Here is a 27,778-nt window from a genome sequence, read left to right as displayed (position 1 = left end):
AACCTGTTTTTGCTTTGTCATCATGGGGTGTTGTGTGTAGATTGCTGAGGAAAAGGTTTTATTTCATCCATTTAGAAAAAGGCTGTAACGTAACAAAATGTGGAAAAAGTAAAGGAGTCTGAATACTTTCCGAAGGCACTGTATATGAAATATGCATTGACAATAATTGACATATCGCATATGACATATCAATTTATTGACAATAATTGACATATTAACACTTATGGACACATAGGTTACCATCTATCCTTTCTTCAGTAATAAAACCTTGAACCACTGGTTGTATGTTGTACTGTACCTAGTGTATAATGAAAATCAGAACAGAGCAGAAACAGTCTGCATGTTGGTTGATGTGAGCTGAGGGTCAAAGTTTGATGTGATAAATACACAGTGTAAATGCTTCAGAAACAGAAATCCATGAAAAGCTACTTTGCCCCATAGGGCCACCGTATCGACATCTCATCCATGACTCAATGCAGTCCAAATGTAGCTACATTACAGCTTAATTCATTTAAATGAAAAATAAAGTAATTGCACTTTAAAGGGATGAAAACGGTGATGATAATGATGATGATAATGGCGATGATGATGATGATGATAATTACGCATCACTTTTAGTCACAAGGTTTCCATAGATAGGCAACCATTTGGGCTATGACACATGGTTCTTATGTCTGTTGCTATATTGTCTATTTCAACTACATCGAGTGTACCAAACATTAGGAACACCTTACTAACATTGAGTTGCACCCCTTTTGCCCTCAGAACAGCCTAAATTCGTCAGGGCCTGGACTCTACAAGATGTGGCCCATGTTGACTCCAATGCTTCCCATAGTTGTGTCAAGTTGGCTGGATGTCATTTGGGTTGTGGACGATTCTTGATACAGACTGGAAACTGTTCAGCGTGAAAAACCCAGCAACATTGCAGTTCCTGACATGCCCAAACCGGTGCGCCTGGCACCTACTACTGTAGACCGTTCCGTTCAAAGGCACTTACATCTTTTATCTTGCCCATTCACCCTGTGAATGGGACACATACACAATCCATGTCTCAATTGTCTCAAGGATTAAAAATCCTTCTTTAACCCGTCTCCTCCCCTTCATCTACACTAATTGAAGTGGATTTAACAAGTGACATCAATAAGGGGTCATAGCTTTCACCTGGATTCACCTGATCAGTCTATGTCATGGAAAGAGCAGGTGTTCCTGATGTTTTCTACACTGTTCATCCAAGCTAAGTGCCCCATCCTGCAGTCAGGTAGGTTACCCATAGTCTTCCCTTCATCGTTGGAGCAATCATCATGTGTTGTCCCATGTGGGAGACTAGGAGTGCTTGTACACAATGGCCTCTAGCCATATCCTCTGTGTAAGTGTAGGTCCTTTATCCATGACAGGAGAGTGTTACTGAAGTATCATGCTATTACATCCTTGAGCTAGTCTTATCCCAGATCTGTATATAACCAACTCCTGACTAGGAGTGAATAGGAAAGGAGTTGGCTAAAGACAACCGTTTTGGGACCTGACTACCAAGCAGGCTACCTTTAGGTTGGTAGTGAGGGGGCCAGCTGGCATGGAACATAGATATCCCCCTCTGTGTCCTCTTACACGTAGATCCCTTCTGGGTTCAAGCCAGATGTCAGCGGGCTTTGCAGGACCCGAAGGTGACCGGGCATCGAGGAGACTGGACGCTTCAGGGAACTGGACAGAGGAACCAAGTCTGAAAGATAGAGAAAGAGATCATTTGTTACTTTATTTTGCTTTAGATATTTGTTACCTTCAAATCTACTTCTCAGATTTAAATGTGAGTTCCTCCATGCATTACTAGGTCTGACCACAGGGTGTCAGCATTGAACCATGCAGGACACCAGCCATAGCAGTTGATTCAATGGCCAAACATGGAGGGCTCTAACTGATTCAACACACATGTCATGCTAGGTTATTAGAAGGACATGAACATTAAACGAATAGCTTTACAAAATTGAAAACCATTAGCATGACTACTAATATAAATTCACATGAGGTAATGATAAGTAATGATAAGCACATGGTAATATACAGTTATAAAAACATATTTGGAAAAGTGATCTGGAAAAACAATTGGGTGAGGGGGGATTTAATGGTGTACTGCTGTCTGGGTTGATATAGAGGATATTTTAAAAAGGTCTGGTTTAGTGCATAAAACCACAGTCTTTTTACAGTCTCTAACATGGCTGCACCATCGAGAGCATCCTGACCGGTTGCATCACCGCCTGGTATGGTTGCTGCTGGGCATCCAAATGTAAGGCGCTACAGAGGGTAGTGCTTATTTTATTACCAGGGGAACAGTGGGTTAACTGCCTTGTTCAGGGACAGAACGACAGACTTTTACCTTGTCAGCTCGGGGACTCGATCTAGCAACCTTTCGGTTACTGGCCCAACGCTATAACCACTAGGCTACCTGCCACCTCTGCTGGTGTACAGCCCAGTACATCACTGGGGCCAAGCTTCCTGCCATCCAGGACCTATATACTAGGCGGTGTCAGAGGAAGGCCCAAAAAATTGTCAAAGACTCCAGTCACTCAAGTCATAGACTGTTCTCTCTGCTACCACATGCGAGCAGTACCGGAGAGACAAGTCTAGGTCCAAAAGGCTCCTTTACAGCTTCTAGCCCCAGGCCATGAGACTGCTGAACAATTATTCAAATGGCCACCCGGACTATTTACATTGACACCCCCCCGTTTGTTTTTACACTGTTGCTACTCACTAATTATTATTAGTCACTTTACCTCTACCTACATGTACAAATTACCTCGACTAACCTGTACCCCCTGTACATAGCCTCATTATTGTTATTTCATTGTGTCAGTTATCTTTATATATATTTTTTTACTTTAGTGTATATAGTAAATATTTATTAACTCTATTTTCTTAAAACTGGATAAGGGCTTGTAAGTAAGCATTTCACGGTAAGGTCTACAACTGTTGTATTCAGCACATGACAAATAACATTTGATTCAATTTGATTAGGCACTAACACACACCTTCAGAACTCGTTTCAAATTCAAGTGTTATACAAAGGTCTTTAAAGGTTTTCCAAGACCACCTGGTGACTCTTGAATAGTTTGTTCTCTCCCAAAGCCTTTTAACAAGCCTCAGTGTTCACAGTGTTCTTAGCTCTCTGTCTAACTCTGTTCTCTCTGCCAGGCCAGCCTAGCCTCTTGGCAGTCAAGATACAGTCCACTGAGTCCATCACAAAAACGGCTGAGCATGAGATGGAAGGAGAGAGTGATGGAGGGATATGATGACGGAGGGAGAGAGGGAGAGATGAGGTGGCGGCTAGCAGCCGTTGGCATGGAGACCATAAGTTCCACTGGAGGGGGCGAAACAAATGCATGCTCGCTCGCGCTCTTGCTCTCTGTAGCCGAGTAATCCTCTCTCAGCAGGCAGAGGGACGTCACATAGAAAAGGATAACTGCTGTAGAAAAACCTTAGTGGGACTGACTAAGTGACCTGGCAGACAGAGCAGTGAAGAGCAGAATGAAAAGGTTCCATTTTCGTCATGCAAAATATCCCAGATCTGTGCAAAAATTGTCATTAAATGAATCAGCATGATTTAATTTGCGTGATGGCAGCAGGTTTACAGTATTTTTTGCTCCACAGATATGTCACCCGACGAGGGAAATGGCATGTATATACATACACCTTCTGCACAGTGGTAGTGATATAGCCAATGTCATGAAGTTGCCTGTCTTTGTTCAGTGTGGACAGGCTTGTTATTGGTTGTGTTTATTCATCAGCAGTGAATCACATAATATGTGATTATTATGCCTTACAATGAATAAGGTGAATAAACTGAGACTCAGCCATATGACATGACCACGAGCAGTAGTGAAAACCAAAGATATTGCAGATCAGAGCAATGCAAGAGGCTGCACCCACACAGAGGATCGACGCATCTAGCTCATTTGAAGTAAATGACCTGTGCCCTGTCCGGTGTGGGTAGTCTCCTCCTCATCCTCACTGGGCTCGGCTGGCAGCACGGTGACCTTGGTGCCAGTCTGCTGGATGAACTGCTGCAGGTTGACCTGTCTCAGCTCCTTGGTCAGCTGCTCCAGCTCATGCTGCATGTCCTGGAGTGGAGATACAGATTGACCAAAGATATAAATCTATATTTTTTGCCATCTGTACTTCCATAATCTGCAGCCATACTGACTGGTAATCTGTTCCTGGTGCGTGGGTGGGCTACATGTTATGCCCCAACAATCTGCTCATGGTGTGTGTGTCCCACCAGTATGTTCATTCAACACGGTATATGTGTCTCTATGTGCATTTGTTTATGTGTACGGTCATGCATCAGTGTTTTGTGTGTGTGCGTGTGTGTGCGTGCATGTCAATGCATGTGTCTGACCTGCATTCTCTTGCTACTCTGGCTCAGGGACCTGTCCACGGCTCTGCAGCTGCTCTCTAGCTGGACGGCTTGTCTGTCCTGTGTCTTGAGTTCCGTGCGGGCCCTAAGCAACTGCGCCCTGGCCTCCACCTCGCTCACCCTCTGAGTCTCCTGTCTTTCCCACCGCAGACGCTCCTCCTCGAGACCCGCTTCCACACCCTGACACAAAGACAGGTTTTAGTTTGAGACCAATAGGAGTAAGAGGTGGTTAGAAGAAGATATGCTTCCCAGCACCCTAGCCACAACATCTGTTTTGTAGGCAGTCAGGCTTAAATACAGATGGAAGTGCATAGAAATGAATAGAGAGACATTCAGAGAGAGAACAGGCATTGTCTCTCTTTAAAATGGTGATGCAAGGTGCCTGTACACCTTTAATGTTAAGGGGTTATAACAATGTCATATTCAACAGAAATCGTAAGATTTTGAATTAGAATTACAATGACAAAAAGTTTATTGTCCACGCAATGTGGAAATGTGTCTTTGGCTTCACCACATAAAAATGGACATTAAACACCATCAGGAGCACATCATCTACGATATCATTAAAGAACTATACATTAGTACAAAAGTGGAACAGTGCAAGTGCAGTTTTGTACAATTTAGGTGACCAATAATAGTGTCCAGGCCACTTGTACATATCTAACTAATGCCCATGAGTCATAAATCCGAGGTGTGCCCCACCCACCTGTACCAGAACCATCCTGTCCCCCAGGTCGATTTTAGCGCCCTGCAGACGTCCCGTTAGCTCCTCAAGCTTGTCCTCTAGCTGCCTCTCGCTCTCCAGCTCAATCTGCAGCTCGCTGGCCCAGAACTCCTCCTCCTCCATCTCCACCTCGTTCTTCCTCAGTCGTCTCTCCAGCCTCACTATCTCCTCCACCAGCCCTCCCGCTCCTCTTGCCTCCTCTCCCCCTCCTTCTCCTTCTCCCCCTCCCCCACCCCCACCCCAGGTCTGCAGCTCAGCCTCATAGGCCTCCAGCCTGTTCTCCAGCACACCCAAAGTCTCTCTCTGGAGCCCCACCAGTCTGACCAAGTCATCCATGCGGCAGGCCCACATGCCGGGGGACACTGCCCTCCCTGGGGCTACCGCTTCGGCTGCTACATGGTGGTGGTGGTTCTGGTTCCCACCGTTCCCCTGGAGTAGGAGACGTCGTTTGGCCTCGGCCTCCCTCTCCTCCCAAGCCCGGCCTCCACTCAGGATGTCCCGGAGGCCCCGGGGCCTCCCGGAGAAGGTGAGGGACTTCCGGCGCGGCTCACGGCGGCGGAGGGAGCGCTCACTGGGGTGGTGGAGCTTGGCAAGTGGGGGGAGGCTCTGCCGGTGGAGACCGCGTTCCGGGCCTCGAAGCGGGGGCCCCTCGGAAGGGGGGCGTTCAGTCAGGGAGGGGCCTGTGCGGTGCAGGATCAGCTGGACATCACCGGCATACTGACCCCAGGTGTTGATGGAGGCCACTGGGCTCTCGTGGGGGGCCAAGTGGCGCTCTGTGTCTCGCCATTGCTCCACCAGGGTATAGCGCCCAGTGCGGCCTTGAAAAAACAGATAAGACAAGTTCAGATGTCTTCTTTTTGTGAATGTTTTTGTGAATGTCTTCTTTTTGTGAATGTTTTTGTGAATGTCTTCTTTTTGTGAATGTTTTTGTGAATGTCTTCTTTTTGTGAATGTTTTTGTGAATGTCTTCTTTTTGTGAATGTTTTTGTGAATGTCTTCTTTTTGTGAATGTTTTTGTGAATATCTTCTTTTTGTGAATGTTTTTGTGAATGTCTTCTTTTTGTGAATGTTTTTGTGAATGTCTTCTTTTTGTGAATGTCAGCCTATAGTTGAAGTTGGAAGTTTACATACACCTTAGCCAAATACATTTAAACTAAGTTTTTCTGACATTTAATCCTAGTAAAAATTCCCTGTCTTAGGTCAGTTAGGATCACCACTTTATTTTAAGAATGTGAAATAGTAGAGAGAATGATTTATTTCAGCTTTTATTTCTTTCATCACATTCCCAGTGGGTCAGAAGTTTACATACACTCAATTAGTATTTGGTAGCATTGCCTTTAAATTGTTTAACTTGGGTCAAACGTTTCGGGTAGCCTTCCACAAGCTTCCCACACTAAATTGGGTGAATTTTGTCCCATTCCTCCTGACTGTCACGCCCTGACCGTAGATTTGCTTTGTATGTTTCTATTGTTGTTTGGTCAGGGTGTGATTTGGGTGGGCATTCTATGTTTGTATGTCTAGGTTTTTGTATTTCTATGTTTCGGCCGGGTATGGTTCTCAATCAGGGACAGCTGTCTATCGTTGTCTCTGATTGGGAATCATATTTAGGTAGCCTGTTTTTCCACTTTTCGTTGTGGGTAGTTGTATTTCTGTTTAGTGTTTGTTTCACCTTGCTGAACTGTTTCGGGTTTTCCTTTTGTTATTTTTGTATTCAGTGTTCAGTCAGTTAAAATAAAGATGAACAGGTACCACGCTGCACCTTGGTCCTCCACTCCTTCCAACAGCTGTTACACTGACAGAGCTGGTGTAACTGAGTCAGGTTTGTAGGCCTTCTTGCTCGCACACACTTTTTCAATTCTGCCCACACATTTTCTATAGGATTTAGGGCAGGGCTTTGTGATGGCCACTTCACCACCTTGTTGTCCATAAGCCATTTTGCCACAACTTTGGAAGTATGCTAGGGGTCATTGTCCATTTGGAAGACACATTTGCGACCAAGCTTTAACTTGCTGACTGATGTCTTGAGATGTTGCTTCAATATATCCACATAATTTTCCGTCCTCATGATGCCATTTTTTTGTGAAGTGCACCAGTCCCTCCTGCAGAAAAGCACCCCCACAACATGATGCTGCCACCCCTGTGCTTCACGGTTGGGATGGTGTTTTCCAAGCTGTTTAAAAGCACAGTCAACTTAGTGTATGTAAACTTCTGACCCACTGGAATTGTGATACAGTGAATTATAACTGAAATAATCTGTCTAAACAATTGTTGGAAAAATTACTTGTGTCATGCACAAAGTAAATGTCTTAAACAACTTGCCAAAACTATAGTTTGTTTAACAAGAAATTTGTGGAGTGGTTGAAAAACAAGTTTTAATGACTCCAATCTAAGTGTATGTAAACTTCCGACTTCAACTGTATGTACTTTGACTAACTAACAAATCCATTGAGATGAATAATAGCTCTTTTGATAATCATATTTAATGTGGATCATCAGTAGGATAAGTATCAGTGCATCCATCCCCTTGGAATGTATATGAGTCTTGAATAATTGAACGTCAATCTATGCAGAGATTAATAACCTTGTTTTAGGTCATATGACACTTCAGTGGAATTGAATTGAATTTTCCCATTTTCACACACGTAACAAGGCCAAAGACACAGAGGCAACCCCCTGATATACACAGTCTCTTGCCAAAAGCTCAATGCTGGTCCCAACTAGAGAGAAACCCAATAAACCTAACATTAATCTTGTCATTAGACATTAGTACTGTGCATAGGACCCTTCTTTAAACCCAGAATATACAGAGGTTTAGGATCAGTGGATCTCAGTATTAAATTGATGATCATTCTCGAGTGGCGAGTGGCGCAGCAGTCTAAGGCACTGCATCATAGTGGTAGAGGCGTCACTACAGACCCTGGTTTGGTCTCGGGCTGTATCACAACCGGCCATGATCGGGAGTCCCATAGGGCGGCGCACAATTGGCCCAGCGTCGTCCTGGTTAGGATTTGGCCGGTGTAGGCCGCCATTGTAAATAAGAATTTGTTCTTAACTGACTTGCCTGGTTAAATAAATTTAAATCACCATGTGCAAAACAGTCGCAAATTGAAAAACAATAAAGGTCACTTGGGAGCGTAAGAAGCAGTATCCCATATTATAAGCGGTTCTATGGTGATTTTACCATACAAGTGATGATCCATACAACTGTATCTCATGAAAGAGAAATATGGTTTTACAGCTTGTTTAAAAAAAGAAAGGGCCTCCCGGGTGGCGCAGTGGTTAAGGGCGCTGTACTGCAGCGCCAGTTGTGCCACCAGAGACACTGGGTTCGCGACCGGGAGGTCCGTGGGGCGACGCACAATTGGCCTAGCGTTGTCCGGGTTAGGGAGGGTTTGGTCGGTAGGGAAATCCTTGTCTCATCGCACACCAGCGACTCCTGTGGCAGGCCAGGCACAGTGTGCGCTAACCAAGGTTGCCAGGTGCACGGTGTTTCCTCTGACACATTGGTGCGGCTGGCTTCCGGGTTGGATGGCGCTGTGTTAAGAAGCAGTGCGGCTTGGTTGGGTTGTGTATCGGGGGACGCATGACTTTCAACCTTTGTCTCTCCCGAGCCCGTACGGGAGTTGTAGCGGTGAGACAAGATAGTAGCTACTAAACAATTGGATACCATGAAATTAGGGAGAAAAAGGGGTAACATAAAAAAAAATAATAATAATAATAATAAGAGGGAAAACAAGTAGGAGAGGCAGGGGAGAGGAGGAGAGGGGGCTGCTTATAAGTGGTTCTGCTTTTCCCCTTCCTGGCGAGCGATGGAAGGATGAGTCAGACTTTCCCTCCTCCCGCCTGCCCCACATAGTGGGAAGTGATGTCAATACAGGCTGCTCCATTCCTCTTCTCTCACTGAGAGAGAGGGGGATGGATGGATAGAGGAGGGGGAATCTGATCCAAATAAAGCCTCTGACTAAGATCCTCTATCTCTCACTACAGCACCAAGAGGTTGAGGTGTAGGCAGGAGGAGAGGAACACATATTTATTCATTTCATTATGCCTATTTTAAATTAGCGACAGGCTATTACATTTTCTGCAGCAAGCCTAATTTTAACACGGCTCCTGATTAAAATTGGAGTTTTAATTAATCACCATTTCATAAACAAGCAACACATTACTGAGAATCTGTATATCTTCTTCACTGTCCACACTAGTCCGCATTGTACGCAGTTAATCAACTTTGGCTTGGTGACAAAGACAGTAGCCTACGTAACCAAAGCCTCACTGGTAAATAGGTTAAAATAGAGGTGCATTACATGATCATTCTACTACTCCCTATGTCAATACAATCCTTAAGGAAGGGCAAAGCACATTCATAAAACAAAGTATAGGCCTACTTCAGGCTTAAATGCCAATACTTTTTATACTTCAAACACACATAAAACAAACATCCTGAAGCCTTGGTCAAGAGTCATAGGTCAGAGCTCACCTATGGCCTGGGCCAGAGCGATGACCACTTCCTGGCAGGTGGTTACCTCGGTGACCCCGCATACGACCCTCTGGACCCCGTCCACCCAAACCTTGAGCTCCATTCTGGGTCAGGTGACTCAGGTCAGGTGACCCAGGTCAGGTGCAGCGAGGGGGCCTGCTGCGGTGGGTTGGCCCCATCATTCCTGGAAGCTCCAGCTGGCCACCACCTCACTGAGGAGGGAGAACACGGAGCAAAACAGGAAGGACCTGGTCAGAAAGCACTTTTAAGATGACATTGTTTTGGTTATTTGGATTCTCTGCCCAGAACTGGAAAAAACTGGACCAACTGTTTGAAATAAGTTTCTAGTTGAAATGTTGCAAGTGAGGATCTTTTGAATTGTGTAAAACTATTTATTTTGTACATGTAGAAGTTGTTGTCAGTATAGTCTGTGAGGAGATAGGCTCATTCATCATGACCTGAAAACAATACCAGCCTGAAAATGTGTGCCACTATTTTTAGGGGCTGTTGAGGGAAAGGAGGATGGCTCAAACAGTTGGTGAATGACAGAACCGTCAAACCTCCCAGCCAGGCATTCTGGGACCAGCTGGACATGACATTGTTGTTTTCATCCTGTCTCTGTGAATAGGTACATGTCTTTAGGGGGGTTAGACAGGAAGAGCCTGCCAGTACTGATGCTCTGAGCCAAGTTCCTGTTATTTTGTGGAGAATTGTGAGGAAACAACAGTGAGGAGAGAGTAGGAAGATTGCGTCAGTGAGATAGAGAGGGGGCGTGCAGGAAAAGTGAGTGAAATGGAGAGGGGGCAGGAAGAGAGACTGCAACAAAGGAGGGAGAGGATGAGGAGGATGAAGGGAACAATTACTTTCTTTTGATGTCTCGGAGTCGAGGATCTCATATTTTGCCGCAGATGTGCCAACTTTTCAAAGAGATCCTACGATAAGTGAGACGTTTTATTGTGCAAATGTATACACACAGAAAATACTTAAGAGTCCTCTTGAGAGAGAATGACCACCAAGGGAACAGGGAAAAGATGCACACGATGTGTTGAAAAGGAAAAGTGAAGTGTATGTTTGTGCTTCTGGCTCGATTTGATGAGGAACATATGGCCGAAACTTTAGTTGGTTCTCTACATAATGCTTTGTGTGTTGTTCACTGTAAGAGATTCAAAATAGCTTCACTGTAGTAATCCAATGAAGTATGTGGTAAACACTGAAGAATTTAGGACATAGACTGAAGACTACCAGCTTTATCAGAAATGCATATTTGTCTCACATTCATTTGAACCCCAATCCCTTCCCAGTCAAGTTCATTCAAGACAAAATTAACAAGACTGCTTTTGTGACTGTAGTAGACTCTGAGTAGAAAACAAAACATGGCCAGTGTCCTTGGTCCATGCAGTCTGGCACATTCCTTCCTGCCACACAATGGACCATGGAAGAAAAGTCAATATGAACTTGCGAAATCAGATTAAATTAGGGACTTTTCAAAGGAAAACCCAGCTCCGCTCCATCGCAGTCCTCTTCAAGGAGAGAGTCTATGAAGAGAGAGTAGATGGATGGCCAGTGTCCAGAGCTGCGATGCTCCCTAGAAGGCTGACCTTCACAGTGCAGTTGAGCACAGAGCTCTATCCCTCTGCTGGTCACTTAACCCCCCTCCACATCTCCCCCACCCTCATCGCAGTCCTCTTCAAGGAGAGAGAATATGAAGAGAGTAGATAATGGCCTGTGTCCAGAGCTGCGATGCTCCCTAGAAGGCTGACCTTCACAGTGCAGTTGAGCACAGAGCTCTATCCCTCTGCTGGTCACTTAACACCCCTCCACATCTCCCCCACCCTCCTCCACCCCCCACGTTTCCTCTCCATGTTCTTAATGTCATCTAGCACAGCCTCGGCTGGCTGCTGTGCCTTAGACACGCATGCACACACACGGTCAGACACACGCACTCACACACTGCCTCTCCCATGGTGCTTTGCTAAACACAGTGGGTCCGGAACACTAAACAGCATTGCGAGATAAAATCAGTTCAGCTAAATAGAACTAGGGGCTTTGAAATAACAATTTATCATTTTAGGACCAGGCAAATGAGGGCTGCAAACAAACCCTGTGTGTGTGTGTGTGTTTCACCTTTGTCTGGCCTGGCTCATGATCTCTCTATTCCTGGTGTGTTTACAGCTGGTTAGAAAGTGCTTTTGTTCTTCATCCAGATTGCCCTTAAATGGCAGCAGACTGCAGATAGAGGGATGGAAGGATACAGGCTGCGAGTCACACACAAATAGGACCCTGGGAGATTTTTCTGCACTGACCCATTACTCTGTCACCATTTTGTTGAACCTTTTTTTCCAGGGGAGTGAAAAGGACAAAGGGGCATGAATGGACACTGGAATACTGTGTGTGTGTGTGTACGCGTCGGGGGTTAACATGAAACTGACATGAAACTGGGTCAACCTGGCCATGCTGCTGCTCCAGTTTCAACTGTTCTGCCTGCGGCTATGTAACCCTGACCTGTTCAACGTGATTACTATTACTTGACCATGCTGGTCATTTATGAACATTTGAACATCTTGGCCATGTTCTGTTATAATCTCCACCCGGCACAGCCAGAAGAGGACTGGCCACCCCTCATAGCCTGGTTGTCACGACTTCTACCGAAGTCGTTGCCTCTCCTTGTTCGGGCGGTGCTCGGCGTTCGACGTCACCGGTCTTCTAGCCATCATTGATCCATTTTTCATTTTCCATTGGTTTTGTCTTGTCTTCACACACACCTGTTTTCAATCCCATTCATTACCTGTTGTGTATTTAACCCTCTGTTTCCCCTCATGTCTTTGTCAGAGATTGTTTTATTGTCAGTGTTTATTTGTTGTATTGGTGCGCGACGGGTCCTCGTACCCATGTTTTTTCATGTCTGTACTTTTTAGTGTTATGGAGCATGTTCTGTGGACATTTATTAAAAGACTCCATTTACACTCCATTTTGACTCTCCTGCGCCTGACTTCCCTGCCACCTATACACACGGCGCTGACACTGGTTCCGCTCTAGGTTTCTTCCTAGGTTTTGGCCTTTCTAAGGAGTTTTTCCTAGCCAACGTGCTTTTACACCTGCATTGCTTGCTGTTTGGGGTTTTAGGCTGGGTTTCTGTACAGCACTTTGATATATCAGCTGATGTAAGAAGGGCTATATAAATACATTTGATTTGATTTATAAGACAGAACCAGTTTGGTTTTATAATTGTACAACCCCCCCCCCCCCCCCCAGGAAAACAGCCTGTGGTTATGTGAGGGTACTAATGCGCCTTAATACCATGTTGTAACACATGTTGGCAGGTATTACAATATGACATATTATCCATATAAGCTTAGCATTCAGTAAACACAAACAGCAAATAAAAATAAAATGATATTTGTCACATGTGCCAAACACAAACAGTGTAGACCTATCCGTGAAATGCTTACTTACAATGCAGTTCGAGAAATAGAGTTAATAAAATATTTACAAAATAAACTAAAGTAAAAAATGTCTTATCAAAAAGTGACACAAGAAAATTACATAACAATAACGAAGCTATATACAGGGGGTACTGGTACCGAGTCAATGTGCGGGGGTACAGGTTAGTCGAGGTAATTTGTAAAGTGACTATTCATAGATAATAAACAGCAAGTAGCAGCAGTGTAAAAACAAGGGGGGGGGGGGGGGGGGGGGGTCGTCAATGTAAACAGTCCAGGTGGCCATTTATTAATTGTTCAGAAGTCTTATGGCTTGGGGGTAGAAGCTGTTAAGGAGCCTTTTGGTCCTAGACTTGGCGCTCTGGTACCGCTTGCCATACGGTAGCAGAGAGAACAGCCTATGACTATGGCTGGAGTCTCTGACAATGTTTTGGGCCTTCCTCTGACATGCTTAGCGCATAGTTCCTGGATGTCAGGAAGCTTGGCCCCAGTGATGTACTGGGCCGTACGCACTACCCTCTGTAGTGCCTTACAGTCAGACGCCGAGCAGTTGCCATACCAGGCGGTGATGCAACCGGTCAGGATGCTCTCGATGGTGCAGCTGTAGAACTTTTTGAGGATCTGGGGACCCGGGACCATGCCAAATCTTTTCAGTCTCCTGAGGGGGGAAAGGTGTTGTCATGCCCTCTTCACAACTGTCTTGGTGTGTTTGGACCATGATCGTTGGTTGGTGATGTGGACACCGAGAAACTTGAAACTCTCGACCCCCTCCACTTCTGCCCCATGTATGTTAATAGGGACTTGTTCGGCCCTCCTTTTCCTATAGTCTACGATCAGCTCTTTGTCTTGTTCACATTGAGGGAGAGGTTGTTGTCCTGGCACCACACTGCCAGGTCTTTGACCGCCTCCCTATAGGCTGTCTCATCATTGTCAGTGATCAGGCCTACCACTGTTGTGTCATCAGCTAACTTAATGATGGTGTTGGGAGTCGTGCTTGGCCATGCAGTCGTGGGTGAAAAGGGAGTACAGGAGGTGACTAAGCACGCACTACTGAGGTGTCCCAGTGTTGAGGATCCACGTGGCAGATGTGTTGTTGCCTACCCTTACCACCTGGGAGTGTCCCATCAGACAGTCCAGGATCCAGTTGCAGATGGATGTGTTTAGTCCCAGGGTCCTTAGCTGAGTGATGAGCTTTGTGGGTACTATCGTGTTGAACGCTGAGCTGTAGTCAATGGTCAGCATTCTCATGTAGGTGTTCCTTATGCCCAGGTGGGAAAGGGCAGTGTGGAGTGCGATTGAGATTGCGTCCTCTGTGGATCTGTTGGGATGGTATGTGAATTGGAGTGGGTTTAGGGTTTCCGGCATGATGGTGTTGATGTGAGCCAAAACCAGCCTTTCAAAGCACTTCATGGCTACAGATGTGAGTGCTACGGGGCGGTAATAATTTAGGCAGGTTATCTTTACTATCTTGGGCACAAGGACTATGGTGGTCTGTTTGAAACATGTAGGTATTACAGAATAGATCAGGGAGAGTTGAAAATGTCAGTGAAGACACTTGCCAGTTGGTTCACGCATGCTTTGAGTACACGTGGTACTCCTGGTAATCCAGTCGCCCGGAACAGCAGATGTTCTCATGCTTGCTTCAGTGTTGCTTGCCTCAAAGCAAACATAAAAGTCATTTAGCACATCTGTTAGGCTTGCGTCACTGGGCAGCTCGCGGCTGGTTTACCTTTGTAGTCCGTAATAGTTTTCAAGCCCTGCCACATCCGACGAGCCTCAGAGTCGGTGTAGTTGGATTCAATCTTTGTCCTGTATTGACCATTTTCCAGCAAGTCCACTACATTATGTATATAACTGACAATGATATAGGACAACATAGGGGTTGGTGCCAAGCCAGTGGCACACAGGGCACAGGTCCATCTCTCTGCCAACTCTGCCCCTTTCCCTGCCAGCCTGCCAGCCTGATCCTGTAGAGCTGATCACAACTCTGAGCCAAGGAGCATTCCGTGAGACACTACATACCAACACATTCCATTTCAGCTCCAAGAACAGCAAAAAAAATAGATGCTTTATTGCTGTAACGTAAAACCCAAAACAGCCCAAGTCACAGATGACACGAGGTGATTTTTTTGTCATTTGTCTCAATGTGGCACAGCTTCAGAGTTCAGGCTGATGGTCTCTGGGCTGGCTTCCTGTCTGCCCAGTGAGGTGTGTGAGTACAGGGTACTGTGGGCAGTGTGTCGGCTGAGACCCAGGTTTCTGCTATGGCTGTTCCTGCTGTTGTCAGCCCAAAGGTCCCGGGGCTGCAGGAGTACAGAGAGTTGGCACCAAGGCCAGGACTTTCACTGACTCATACTGGTGAAAGTCACCATATGTTCCTTTGGGTCCTCACACATACAGGGGGACGGGCCACGCACTGCTATCACTTTACCAGGCTAGGAGCTGGCCTCATAGTGCAAATACTCTGTCTGCACTGATTCCCTGTAAATTGAAGGACAAGCAGCATGGAGGAGTGACAGCACCTGACGCAAGACATGTCATGGAAGAAATTATCATATTATTTACTTAATTTAGGCCTACAACTATGATGTATTCCTGCTGAACTGTCCTGCAGTAGACTGGTATGAATATGATGCATTTACATGAAGAACAAATGGCCGTTTGAGGAGAAACAAATGGATTTTCTTTATGGGGCTAACACAAAGAATCAGGCACAACTTGACTCTGGGAATTGGGAGAAACCCCTTGGGGAACCACTGAGCTGTTTTAAGGACAAATGTCCTCTAGAAAAAAAAACAGTCTTGTTCCACGCCTGATTTTTCCATGATAGATGTCAATGGCGCCAGAGGAGATGGCTGCCGTTTTACGGGCTCCAAAACAATTGTGCTATTTTGTGTTTTTTTTCGCATTTCTTGTAACTTATTTTGTACATAATGTTTCTGCAACTGTCTCTTATGACCGAAAATAGCTTCTGGATATCAGAACAGCAATTATTCACCTCGAACTGGGCAAAGATTATTTATTTAACGAGTCGGACGTGAAGGATTTACTACTGTTATTTGTCAATAACAGCTGGTGTGCGAAATATAATATTAAGGAAGTCTCAAGGTTTTGCTCGCTTGAGGTAAATTATCTAATGATAAGCTGTAGACCACACTATTTACCAAGAGTTTTCATCTATATTTTTCGTAGCTGTCTATTTACCACCACAAACCGATGCTGGACCACACTCAATGAGCTGTATAAGGCCTTAAGCAAACAAGAAAATACTCATCCAGAGGCGTCGTTCCTATTGGCCGGGGTCTTTAACCTCTTGAACCTCTGGGGGCAGTATTTCATTTTTGGATGAAAAACATTCCCGTTTTAAACAAGATATTTTGTCACGAAAAGATGCTCGACTATGCATATAATTGACAGCTTTGGAAAGAAAACACTCTGACGTTTCCAAAACTGCAAAGATATTGTCTGTGAGTGCCACAGAACTGATGCTACAGGCGAAACCAAGATGAAATTTCATACAGGAAGTGAGCCAGATTTTGAATGCGCTGTGTTCCAATGTCTCCTTATATGGCTGTGAATGCGCAAGGAATGAGCCTACACTTTCTGTTGTTTCCCCAAGGTGTTTGCAGCATTGTGACGTATTTGTAGGCATATCATTGGAAAGTTGACCATAAGAGACTACATTTACCAGGTGTCCGCTCGGTGTCCTCTGTCGAAACTATTGCGTAATCTCCAGGTGCGTGCATTTTTCCATTTTGAACAAGAGGAGAAACCAAACTGCCACGAGTGATTTATCATCGAATAGATATGTGAAAAACACCTTGAGGATTGATTCTAAACAACATTTGCCATGTTTCTGTCGATATTATGGAGTTAATTTGGAAAAAAGTTTGCGTTGTAATGACTGAATTTTCTGGGGTTTTTCTTAGCCAAACGTGATGAACAAAACGGAGCGATTTCTCCTACACAAAATAATATTTTGGGAAAAACTGAACATTTGCTATCTAACTGAGAGTCTCCTCATTGAAAACATCCGAAGTTCTTCAAAGGTAAATGATTTTATTTGAATGCTTTTCTTGTTTTTGTGAAAATGTTGCCTGCTGAATGCTAGGCTTAATGCTATGCTAGCTATCAATACTCTTACACAAATGCTTGTGTAGCTATGGTTGAAAAGCATTTTTTGAAAATCTGAGATGACTGTGTTGTTAACAAAAGGCTAAGCTTGTGAGCCAATATATTTATTTCATTTCATTTGCGATTTTCATGAATAGTTAACGTTGCGTTATGGTAATGAGCTTGAGGCTATAATTACGCTCCCGGATACGGGATTGCTCGTCGCAACAGGTTAATGCAGGGACAGTTAAATCCGTTTTACCTAATTTCTACCAGCATGTGTAACCAGAGGGAAAAAAACTTTAGATCACCTTTACTCCACACACAGAGACGCATACAAAGCTCCCTTCCCTATCCTTCTGATTCCTGCTTACAAGCAAAAACTAAAGCAGGAAGTAACAGTGACTTGCTCAATACGGAAGTGGTCAGATGCTAACCTACAGGATTGTTTTGCTAGCACAGACTGGAATATGTTCCGGGATTCATCCGTTTCCATTGAGGAGTCATCAGTCACCAGCTTCATCAATAAGTGAACCAATGTCGTCGTCCCACAGTGACCATACACACATGCATGCATGCATACCCCAACCAGAGGCAACATCCACACTGAGCTAAAGGTTAGAGCTGCCGCTTTCAAGGAGCGGGACTCTAACCCGGACGCTTATAAGAAATCCCGCTATGCCCTCCAACAAACCATCAAACATTCAAAGCGACAATATAGGACTAAGCTTGAATCCTACTACACCGGCCACGACGCTCGTTGGATGTGGCAGGGCTTGAAAACTATTACAGACTACGAAGCGAAGCACAGACACGAGCTGCCCAGTGACATGAGCCTACCAGATGAGCTAAATGATTTCAATGCGCGCTTCGAGGCAAGCAACACTGTGTGTGATCACGTTCTCCGTAGCCGATGTGAGTAAGACCTTTAAACAAGTCAAAAATCACAAGGCCGCAGGACCAGACAGATTACCAGGACGTGTACTCAAAGCATGCGCTGACCAACTAGCTAAGTGTCTTCACTGACATTTTCAACCTCTCCCTGACCTAGTCTGTAATACCTACATGTTTCAAGCAGACCCCCATGGTCCCTGTGCCCAAGAACATAAAGGTAACCTTCCTTAATGACTACCGACCCGTAGTACTCACGTCTGTAGCCATGAAGTGCTAGGAAAGGCTGGTCATGGCTCACATCAACACCATCATCCCAGAAACCCTAGACCCACTCCAATTTGCATACTGGACCAGCAGATCCACAGCTGACGCAATCTCCACACTGCCCTTTCCCAGCTGGACAAAAGGAACACCTACGTGAGAATGCTATTCATTGACTACAGCTCAGCGTTCAACACCATAGTGCCCTCAAAGCTCATCCCTAAGATAAGGACCCTGGGACTAAACACTGGATCCTGGACTTCTTGATGGGTCGCCCATGCTGATCCTCAACACTAGGGCCCCTCAGGGGTGTGTGCTTAGTCCCCTCCTGTACTCGCTGTTTACCCATGACTGTGTGGCCAAGCACGACTCCAACACCATCATTAAGTTTGCCGATGACACAATGGTGGTAGGCCTGATCACCGAAAACGATGAGAGAGCCTATTCATAGGAGGTTGGAGACCTGGCAGTGTGGTGCAAGGACAACATCTTCTCCCTCAATGTGATCAAGACAAAGAAGATGATCATGGACTACAGGAAAAGGAGGGCTGAGCACACACCCATTCTCATTAACAGGGCTGTAGTGGAGCAGGTTGAGAGCTTCAAGATCCTTGATGCCCACATCACCAACAAACTATCATGGTCCAAACACACCAAGACAGTTGTGAAGAGGGCATGACAACTCCTATTCCCCCTCAGGAGACTGAAAATATTTGGTCCTCAGATCCTCAAAGTTCTTCACCACGAGAGCATCCTGATTGCATCATCGCCTGGTATGGTAACGGCTCGGCCTCCGGCTGCAAGGCGCTACAGAGGGTAGTGCGTACGGCCCAATACATCACTGCAACGTAGCTTCCTGACATCCAGGGCCTCTATACCAGGCGGTGTCAGAGGAAGAAAAATTGGCAAAGACACCATCCACCCTAGTCATAGGCTGTTCTCTCTGCTACCACACATGGTACCGACCAGAGCACCATGTCTAGGTCCAAAGCCATAAGATTGCTGAACAGCTAATCAAATGGCTACCTGGACTATTTGCATAGACCAACCCGCCCCCTTTTATTTACACTGCTGCTACTCGCTACTCGTTATTGTTATTTTATTGTTGCTCTTTTATTTACTTTACTTTAGTTTATTTAGTAAACTCTTTCTTAACTCTTATTTTTCTTAGAACTATATTGTTGGTTAAGGGCTTGTAAGTAAGCATTTCACAGTAAGGTGTTGTATTCAGCAAGTGACAAATAACATCTGTTTTTATTTGATTGCCCCCTGTCATGTCCATCAAATAAATAAGTGGACCAAGGTGCAGTGTGAGTAGAGTTCCACATATTTATTGCAGTGAAACTTCAAAACAACAAAGAATTAATGAACTTGCAGTACATATTTCACGCTTGTTATGTCTTTGTTGTTTTGGAAGTCTCACTATCATTAAAATATGGAACTCTACTCACGCTGCGCCTTGGTCCAATTCTTCATATGACAGTCGTGACAGAATATCCCACCATTACAGGATCAAGCAGCGTGCCCAGGAGGTAAAGGAGAGTTGGACATGGGAGGAAATACTGGGTGGATGCGAGACCCTTCCTTGGTGGGAGTCGATTGGGAGGACAGCGGCGACGCCGGGGTCCAAGGCCACAAAAAAATCTTGGGGTTGCCCTTGGGCTGTTTGTGGCCTTGGACCCCGGCGTCGCCAGCACAAGGGGCGGTCGGCTGAGCCGAGAAGAGAGCCAGAGACCGTCTGAGAGTCGATGGAGCAATTGGGGGAGGGAGATCGGAGAGAGCTGTTGGTTAAGTGCATTCTGCAGCGCACTCGCCCTGAAGAGCGTGTCATCAGTCCGGTGCAACCTGTGCCGGCTCCACGCACCAGGCCTCCAGTGTGCCTTCTCAGCCCGGTAAGTCCTGCGCCGGCTCCACGCACCAAGCCTCCAGTGCGCCTTCCCAGCCCGGGACGTCCTGTGCCGGCTCCACGCACCAAGCCTCCAGTGCGCCTTCCCAGCCCGGTACGTCCTGTGCCGGCTCCACGCACCAAGCCTCCAGTGCACCTCCCCAGCCCGGGACGTCCTGTGCCGGCTCCCCGCACCAGGTCCAGCCCGGTACGTCCTGCGCCGGCTCCACGCACCAAGCCTCCAGTGCACCTTCCCAGCCCGGTACGTCCTGTGCCAGCTCCTCGCACTCGCCCTGAAGAGCGTGTCATCAGTCTGGTGCAAGCTGTGCCGGCTCCACGCACCAGGCCACCAGCGCCTTCCTCTGCGCTGGTGCCCAGTCCGGGCACGGCATTCAGCCCGGCTTCATGGCTGGATCCGCAGTCTGAGCGGGTGCTACGTGGGGGAGGGGGGGGGGGAGGGGGGTTCTCTATGGTGTTTTAGGTCAGGGTGTGACTAGGGGGGTTTCTACTAGGTATTATATTTCTATGTTGGTGTGTGTGTGGTTCCCAATTGGAGGCAGCTGATGATCGTTACCTCTAATTGGGGATCATACTTAGTGTGTCCTTTGTCCCACCTGCGATGTGGGATATTGTTTTGTGTGAGTGCCTATGTGCGCTACGAATTTCACGATCGTTATGTCTTTGTAGTTTTGGAAGTCACGCTGCGCCTTGGTACAATTATTCATATGACGGTCGTGACACCCCCTATGTTCCCCTTGGACTTTACAGGCCATTGTTCACTATGGGGGGAACAATATAATCACTTATTGGTAGTGATGCACCGATATTACATTTTTGGCCGATATCTGGTATTTTCCTTGCCAAAAAAACGATGCCGATAACCGATATTAAACATTTTTGCGGCTTTTTAAGCATTCTAGCAATTACATTTGTATTTATTTTTATTTTATTTCACCTTTATATAACAAGGTAGGCAGGTTGAGAACAAGTTCTCATTTAAACTGCGACCTGGCCAAGATAAAGCAAAGCAGTGCGACACAAACAACCACAGAGTTACACATGGAATAAATAAACATACAGTCAATAATACAATAGAAAAGGTCTATATACAGTGTGTGCAAATGAGGTAGGATAAGGGAGGTAAAGGCAATAAATAGGCCATAGTGGAGAAATAATTATAATATAGCAATTAAACACTGGAGTGATAGATGTGCAGAAGATGAGTGTGCAAGTAGAGATACTGGGGTTCAAAGGAGCAAAATAAATAAATTAAATAACAGTATGGGGATGAGGTAGTTGGATGAGCTATTTACAGATGGGCTATGTACAGGTGCAGTGATCTGTGAGCTGCTCTGACAGCTGATGCTTAAAGATACTTAGGGAGATATGGGTCTCCAGCTTCAGTGATATTTGCAGTTCGTTCCAGTCATTGGCAGGAGAGAACAGGAAGGAAAGGCGGCCGAAAGAAGAATTGGCTTTGGGGGTGACCAGTGAAATATAACTGCTGGAGCGTGTGCTATGGTGACCAGTGAGCTGGCGGGGCTCTACCTAGCAAAGACTTATAGATGACCTGAAGCCAGTGGGTTTGGTGACGAATATGAAGCGAGGGCCAGCCAACGAGAGCATACAGGTCGCAGTGGTGGGTAATATATGAGGCTATTTTGTAGATGACAGTCAAGGATCGGTAGGATAGTCAGTTTTACGAGGGTATGTTTGGCAGCATGAGTGAAGGATGCTTTGTTACGAAATAGGAAGACTATTCTAGATTTAATTTTGGATTGGAGATGCTTAATGTGAGTCTGGAAGGAGAGTTTACAGTCTAACCAGACACCTAGGTATTTGTAGTTGTCCACATATTCTACGTCAGAACCGTCCAGAGTAGTGATGCTGGACGGGGGGCAGGCAGGTGTGGGCAGCGATCGGTTGAAGAGCATGCATTTAGTTTTACTTGCATTTAAGAGCAGTTGGAGGCCACGGAAAGAGAGTTGTATGGCATTGAAGCTTGTCTGGAGGTTAGTTAACACAGAGTCCAAAGAAGGGCCAGAAGTATACAGAATGGTGTCGTCTGCGTAGAGGTGGATCAGAGAATCTCCAGCAGCATCATTGATGTATACAGAGAAAAGAGTCGGCTAAATAGTTAACACACACACGGACGCAGCGGTCTAAAGCACTGCATCTCAGTGCAAGAGGCGTCACTACAGTCCCTGGTTCGAATCCAGGCTGTATCACATCCGGCCGTGATTGGGAGTACCATGGGGTGGCGCAAAATTGGCCCAGCGTCGTCCGGGCCGTCATTGTAAATAAGAATTTGTTTTTAACTGACTTGCATAGTTAAATAAAGGTTACTCACACACCACACGGACCAAAACGTAATTTTGTTGGCATTTATGTATGCCCCCATTACCAGTAAAACATCATCAAAAACAATTTATTTCACTTACTTGCTGTTCTGTTTCGTTGTTCATTTGTTCAGTCGTTTCATTCTCAACCAGGATTTCTATGGAACGCCGTTTGGGTCTTTGAGTGTTAAATGACACTATTTGACATGTCAAATAGGCTTGTTGACCAATCAGGACCTGAATATGACTGCACGTCACATAATATGTTAAGAGCATTCATACATTTTTTTACGTAGTTATTACACATTGATTACACCATCACTCGTGTTTCATATGTCACAACGATTCATGAAGACGTATGCTATGACGCTGGTAAAGTTGTCTCGCACACCTACAGTGCTGGTCATACAAAAAGCTAGCTAGCTCATGGATGTAAACAATGTTCTTCCCCCAAAAAACGTAGCAAATTTACAATCTGTTTCAGTAGCTATAGTTAGCTAGCTAACTATATGGGTAGGTGTCATCTAAAATATCCCTAATTTATAAAACCGTTCTTATTTGATTAATGGTGGTTGGACCCATCTATGTGAAGCTGGCCACAATAAGGATTAGCCACAATAGTGGACTTTGTGGTTAGCATTCAAAATAAAAGTATGGCATAATTCTACTATTTCTATTCATTTGCATCACTGTCAATGGCATACTTTTCTTTTGAATGCAAACTGCAAATTCCACTATTGTGCCTAATCCTTATTGTGGCTAGCTTCACAACACATAACCCAGTCAGGTCGAGCCTCACTAGCCAGATGAAGCTAGCTAGCTGCTTATAACGTTAGCTTTGGGCAACATGGTTAAGTAGCTGGCTAGCTATTTATTTTCATGGACTAAAGTTCAATTTCAATAGGCGAACAACAAGTGGCAACCTAGCTAATACTTACTCACAAGGATTCCTAAATCATTGCTAAGAATAATGAAAATGACTGCAGTTTCTACTGGTCATTGTTTTCAGACTGGTTGTATTGGTGCTAGCTAGGTACCAAGCTAAAGCTAGCTTTTAGTTGAGGTCAAACAAATGATGCGTTATTAACAACGCATATTGTAAATGTAAACACATCGTTCGTGGCCGGTGTTTGCTTGTTTGCAGACTTGTACAGCTTTGACAGTGCTACTGTATCTTTCTTGACATGCAAAGACCCAAATGGCATTCCGTAGTATGTATGCCGTGAAGATAATAGTAGTGACGCTATTACTGTGTAACTCCGGTAGGACAACATCTAAAAAATAGTGCACTTTGTAGTGTGTACCGGTGCTCGACCAGTCGGCGAAAGCCAACATCACCCACGACAGAGAATGGTTGTTTGTCAAGGGCAATGAATTCCATTATCTTGGCTTTAATGGATTTCACCTTTGAGTTGTCTCACTGAAATTGTCTTACTCTTTCAAATGACTGCTTGACTTGTTGATTGCTCGATCCACATAGCAGATATTGTGGGCAAGGTTAGGAACGTTGTGTTGCAAGTATAGCACAACATTTTACGTTGCGTCATTACGTCATGTACCTACCTACATTATATAGGTATGCACAGTAGCTTTGACATCAGTTTTTAACATCGGCGTTAAACTAGACATTGGCTGATACCAATGTTGGTATTTTTAGCTAATATCGTCCGATTCCGATATGTTCACCGATATATCGTGCATCCCTACTTGTTGGCAAAGGGGAGAGGTTGAAGGCTATTGAAGGTATGAGAGCAGAGATACACCAGAGGTAGCGATATATAAAAACAAAATAAACATTTACTTCAACACTATCCTGATTACAAAAAGTAAAACAGAGCCCATCCCCCCACAATCCATAATGAGTTATTTTTTACAGAGTGTAGTGCAATAAGGGGTTCTGGTGCTTACAAACTATTTCCATTATTGAACTTTAATTGAAATAGAATTTCCTGTTGCACGGCTACGTTGTAATTACTAGAAATGTATACACTCTAGTGTAATTGGTACCAGACTAGGCCTCTTGTGAAATGGATCCCCGTTTTCCAGCCATAGCAAGAGACAGATTCTGTTTTATTGTGGTGGTGGTGGTGGGGACTCTTTTGTGTGTGTGTGTGTGCGTGCGTGCGTGCATGTTTTGGAGTAGGCTGAGAAACTATGCCTTTAAATCTCCCCAGTTAGCCATCAAGTGCTGCCCTGGCCTTACTCTCATGTCTCATACACACAACAGATCTGGGTAGTTGGTCGTACTAGGGCCTCAGCCCTATATACCACAATGCAAAACAGCCTGGTATGCAAGACTGAGGAAGTAGTGCATAGAGGAGCTTTGGGGTGGGGGCTATTGGGAGGAGATTCTGACCACAAACATCAGCACAATAAATATACAGAGTTAATATCATGTGTGAAGTTATCTTTTCTATAGGAAGGAATTCCACTACATATCCATGCCAGTACCAGGCATCCAGACAGACTTGTATTATATGCCCCCCCCCCCCCCCCCCCCCCCCCCCCCCCCCCCCCCCCCCCCCCAATGTTGTTGTTTGTGTCGCACTGCTTTGCTTTATCTTGGCCAGGTCACAGTTGTAAATAAGAACTTGTTCTCAACTAGCCTACCTGGTTAAATACAGGTGAAATTTAAAAAATAAATGACAACTGTGGAGCCAGCAGAGCACCGGCAGGCGATCTCCCTCCAGAGATGGGCCTTGATCCTGCAGCGTGGAGACTGATAACATCCAGAGTGTGCATTCCTGGCTGGTGAGAATGCAATGGGCCATGACGTGGAAATAAGGTTGGTTCTGTTCACAGCCCTCAGGGCTGTGTTTAACATGAATACACAATAGATTCTACTCACAGCTAAAGGACTACATCGGTTATATAGTCTACAGAGTGCCAGGCTATTTTTGTGGGTGATTTTGTGGGCAGACTATGTTTATATTGGGAGGAAGGAATTAGGACTATTACAATCTATGATTAAAAACTAAGCTAAATAGGCTAAATCTTTGGGTAAATCTTATTATTGAATTACATAAAACAAGCATTTTTGCTTTTTATAAACAGGAGCCCCACTCCCATTTCCACATAAATACCAAAACAAGAAAGAGGAATGAATGTCTTGTGGTTGGTTGGTTCTCCCTGCTCCACACTGCCAGCAGCAGCATCCTCTCAGGTCAGACCAGGTCCAAAATGGCATTAGGTTGACTACTACCTACCTACTACCTACCGCCTTTAATAAAGTTAGTTACAAATAAATAACAGATTAAAGTTGCTATTCAGAACGAAAATACATGTTCTGCTTGTGTGGGTGGGGTCTCTGTATGTACGTTATACTAGAATCAAAGTGGAAAACATTTGTATTTGTGCAAGTTTGAAATGACTATAAAATAAATATGTCTAGACAGTTAAGAAAATACAAAAAGTTGAGTTAAGGTAATTACAAGGTAATTGGCCCGAAGTTTGGCCAGAAAAGGTCCTGTAGTTATAGAAGGCCACCTGAATTATGCTGGAAGGGCCAAAAACTAAGGCTGGCTCGAGCTCACCCTTCCAGCCAAACACTTGTTCAGAATTCAGGCTACCCCCCCATCCCCTCCATCCCCTTAATCCAAAGATCTCCAAGGAGAGGGAGTTTGAGACGTCCATCCCTCACCAGGGATTAAAACCAGCCCCAGTCACGCCATTGCCACGGTTATAACCCCAACTCCTGTAAAGCTTTCCATTAGGAACTTCTGGAGCCACACACTCCTCTCACCTCTCCCTCCCTAACATCAGGCTGGCTGGATGTTATATTAGACTCCAGAGTGGACCTCGCCTCGCCTCCCCTCCCCTAGTTGGGAGGTCAACACTGGCAGGATCCTGAACACCTGGACGGCACGTTTAGTCAGCAGAAATAATAGCGCCTTTGTTCTCCTGCCATGACCAGCTTTGAAGTGCCAGCCTGATGCCGGGAGCAGGGCCATAGCAGCACCACTGATTGGGGCAACAGACCCGGTCTCCTGGCCTCTGCTCTGGTTAAGGGTTTGGAGGGTTGGTTTGTGCATGATCAAGACATGGGTTTATTTTAGTCCATGTTCTGGCAGTCTCATCAGTTCATTAGAGCAGTAATTGAACACATGCTTTAGCACAGCTGTGGGATTAATGAAGATACTACAGCTTCTTAATCGTAGAAAAATGAAACAGGTTTTATGTAGTAGGCCTGTTTCTTTAATATTTTATGATCAAACAGACAGTGGTGTACAGTAGGCAGCCCAAAGCACACAAAACTCAGTTACTGATATACATTAACTACTGGCCAACACGGCTGATTGTAACTGATGAAAGTGTCAATACACAGGGAGCACAACTACTGCTCTAATACATCATATCCCCCCAAAATATTGTATTGGCCTACTCTACAGTTAGTCTCTAAAGTGGGTAACTGGAAATATAATCATAGTCCCCATAAATAGCCCTGTAGGTAGCCTACATCAAATAGTGTTAAAAGCTGAATTGTGAATGGGAAATGGGGTATGTACATTCATAGGAAATTAGTAATTGGAGGAATGTATACATTATCAACCATTATTCAATGTTTAGAAACATATAAACGTATGGGCTATAGTATATTATCAGATAGAGAGCCACTGCATGAATGTAGCCTATATATGGGCCACAGAGTAAACAAGTCTGGGAAATTGCCCTGAATGCTGTACTATTGTTTTGAAAGTGCGATGTTATTTACGGCAAGAAAGAAACCGCGACATTGCAAGGGGCACACATGTTCCACTATGCAACCTGATAATAATGTTTCCGTTATCCCTGCCCCGTGTTATTACACCTGGGATAATGTTGTGAAGGGTAGTTACTTTAGAAACACAGTATAAAGGTAATACTTTAACATTAGCGGGGAAAATACAAACGTAATCTCTTACCTTCGTGTTGTAGGTGCCGAAACACCAACAGAAGTCCCCCTCAGTCGTCTCTATCGGGACTGAAGTTTAGGAAAAATAGATTCTGTAGAGGAATGGAATCGGCGCAAGCCTATATATCACTTGTACGAACTGCGACAACGTGACACGGTCCACAGCAAAGAGAGAACTGCATCATGAGAAAATTAGCAGCGTTGTGATATCCTTGGCTGAAAGTTTAACGATGCACTGTCCCTGCTATAGCCATTGCAGGTTGACCAATATGCTGCGGAAAATTGCCTCTCCCCATTTCATTACTTTTGCTTGTAAATACATTTCATCGGAACTGTGACACCGCAAGGC

General features: G+C 45.0%; 1 protein-coding gene across 2 annotated transcripts; it reads right to left on the bottom strand.

Annotated features, from left to right (window-relative positions):
• Positions 1–181: 181 nt before the first annotated feature.
• Positions 182–27,778, bottom strand: LOC110497665 (ras association domain-containing protein 8). Of its 2 annotated transcripts, none has more exons than XM_021573934.2 (6): positions 27,440–27,777; positions 9,607–9,818; positions 5,112–5,947; positions 4,388–4,585; positions 3,959–4,109; positions 182–1,717 (listed from the first exon to the last, which is right to left on the bottom strand). In XM_021573934.2, the coding sequence occupies exons 2-6, from the start codon at positions 9,707–9,709 to the stop codon at positions 1,602–1,604; spliced, it is 1,404 nt and encodes a 467-aa protein (XP_021429609.2). In that variant the 5' UTR covers positions 9,710–9,818; positions 27,440–27,777; the 3' UTR covers positions 182–1,601. The 2 variants fall into 2 exon arrangements, with proteins under 2 accessions (XP_021429609.2, XP_021429618.2); XM_021573943.2 differs by having other exon boundaries at positions 1,582–1,717; positions 3,919–4,109; positions 27,440–27,778.

Source organism: Oncorhynchus mykiss, chromosome 2 (assembly GCF_013265735.2).
Source record: "Oncorhynchus mykiss isolate Arlee chromosome 2, USDA_OmykA_1.1, whole genome shotgun sequence".
Classification (NCBI taxonomy): domain Eukaryota; kingdom Metazoa; phylum Chordata; class Actinopteri; order Salmoniformes; family Salmonidae; genus Oncorhynchus; species Oncorhynchus mykiss.
This window is presented reverse-complemented; position numbering and strand designations above follow the sequence as displayed.